Here is a 2,383-nt window from a genome sequence, read left to right on the forward strand (position 1 = left end):
CCCATCTAATTGGGAAGACCATGGAGGTCTATATTGATGACACGTTAGTCAAAATTCTAAGCAAGTACGATCATATTAGCCACCTGAGTGAGGCATTTGAAGTGATGAGGCATCACAGGATGATGTTAAGCCCCACCAAGTGTGCTTTTGGTGTAGGATCTTGAATTTTTTGGGTCACATGGTCTCTAAGAGGGGAATAAAGGCCAACCCCGACAAGATCAAATCCATCCTGGACATGGAGCCACCACGCTCCATCAAGGATGTTCAGAAGCTGACAGGAAGAATCGTGGCTCTAGGGAGGTTTATCTTCAAGTCTGGAGACAAATGCTTGCCCTTTTTCAGAACCCTTAAGAAGGTGAAGAACTTTGAATAGACAGCTAAGAGCCAAGAGGCCTTTGAACAGCTAAAGAAGTACATGACTGAGGCCCCGTTGCTGGCTAAAATAAGTCCAGAGGACACCCTTTATTTGTACCTAGCGGTATCTGAGCAAGCCATGAGTGCAGTCATCATACAGGAAGAACAGAAACTCCAGAAGCCTGTATACTATGTAAGTAAGGCCTCCATGGAGCAGAGTTAAATTACTCTACCACGGAGAAGTTCACGCTTGCTCTCATTACAACCTCAAGGAAGTTGAGATCATACTTCCAGGAATACAAGATCAAAGTCCTGATGGACCAACCCTTGAGGAACATTCTTTATAGCCCGAAGGCCAGTGGAAGGCTCATCAAGTGGGTAATTGAGTTAGAAGAATTTGACATCAAGTACAAGCCTCGAATGGCCATCAAGGCTCAAACTTTAGCAGACTTCATGGTCGAATGCACCATTAACGACCAAGAAGTCGGAGGGCAAGAGATAGTAACCCCAGAAGGAAGAGAAAAAGAGAAGGATAAAGAAACGACTCATAGAGAGTGTTGGGTTCTCCATTTTGACGGAGCGTTCAAAACAAAATCTAGTGGTGCAGGTCTAGTCTTGAAAAGCCCCGATGGGTTTATGATTGAGTATGCTTTGAAGTTGGACTTTCTAACTATGAATATCAAAGCAGAATATGAAGCATTGATAGCCGACTTAGGCTTGGCTAGAGCTGTAAGGTCCAAAAACCTGAAGGTCTGTGGAGACTCAAGACTTGTGGTTGCTAAGGTTAACAGAGAGTTTGAGGCCAAGTATGATACTCTGGGCAAGTACCTGAGAGTCGTAAAGGGAATACTGACTCAGTTTGATGAATGGTACGGAGAATATATTCCGAGAGAGGAGAACACTACGGCATATTCCTTGTCCCAGTTCGCCTCGTCTGAAATCGAGAACTATCCGAGGAGTATCTACTTCCAGGTCCTGAAGACACCTACTATTCATGTCATAAATCTGATAGCACCAGTTGTTGTGACAAGCTGTTGGATAGACCCGATCAAGACCCACTCAGAGACTGGATGGCTCCCCGATGATGCCCAGGAGGCACACAAGCTTTCGGTGAGAGCATTGAGATATTCATTTATTGAAGGCCTCCTCTATAAAAGGTCCTTTTATTATTTCATACCTGAAGTGCTTGAGACCTCTTGAAGGAGAGAAGGCGCTTAAATAATCCCATGAAGGGATTTGTGGACAACACTTGGCTCACAAGATAGCCCGACTGGGATTCTACTAGCCAACTATGTTATCCGTTGCAAAAGCTTATATGAAAAAACAGGACAGGTGCCAGAGGCACGCCTCGATAGTACGATAGCCCCCTGAGAGGCTTACATCTATCAGCACACCCATCCATTTTGCAATGTGGGGAATGGATATACCTGGACCATTTCTTGTAGCATCGGGACAGAGGAAATTCATTGTGGTAGCAATAGACTACTTCACAAAGTGGATTGAGGCTAAAGCGCTAGCCAAGATAACCACCAAGCAAATTGCCCGGTTCTTCTGGGAGAATGTGATATACCGATTTGGAATCCCACGCATCCTTATCACGGATAATGGGCGACAATTTGATAATGCAGAATTCATAAAGTACTGCGATGATAACAGCATAGAGCTTCGCTTCACCTCGGTTGCCCACCCACAAGAAAACGGGCAGGCGGGAGTTGTTAATAGAATCATCCTTGATGGAATTCAGAAAATGGTTGAACGCTCAAGGAACACTTAGGCAGATGAGTTGCTGCCTATACTATGGGCATATCGTACCACCTGCAAAGTGACTACTAAAGCTACCCCGTTTATGCTGGCTTACGGAGCCCAGGCCGTGATGCCCCTCGAAATCACTCATGGATCCCCTAGGATCAAAGCTTATGAACCAGAGACCAACGAAGAAGGCATGAGGCTCACTCTCGATCTCATTGACGAGGTCAGAGATGAGACCAACGCCCACAATGCAGAGCATCAACGAAGAGCCTACCTTTAT

General features: G+C 45.4%; 1 protein-coding gene across 1 annotated transcript; it reads left to right on the forward strand.

Moving 5' to 3' along the window:
* The first annotated feature begins 669 nt into the window (after positions 1 to 669).
* On the forward strand, positions 670 to 2,128 carry LOC141715175 (uncharacterized). The gene is made up of 2 exons (XM_074518654.1): positions 670 to 1,511; positions 1,744 to 2,128. Exons 1-2 carry the CDS (start codon positions 670 to 672, stop codon positions 2,126 to 2,128), a joined length of 1,227 nt encoding a protein of 408 aa, XP_074374755.1.
* Positions 2,129 to 2,383: the final 255 nt, after the last annotated feature.

This window comes from Apium graveolens, chromosome 3 (assembly GCF_009905375.1).
Source record: "Apium graveolens cultivar Ventura chromosome 3, ASM990537v1, whole genome shotgun sequence".
In the NCBI taxonomy this organism is placed as follows: Eukaryota; Viridiplantae; Streptophyta; class Magnoliopsida; order Apiales; family Apiaceae; genus Apium; species Apium graveolens.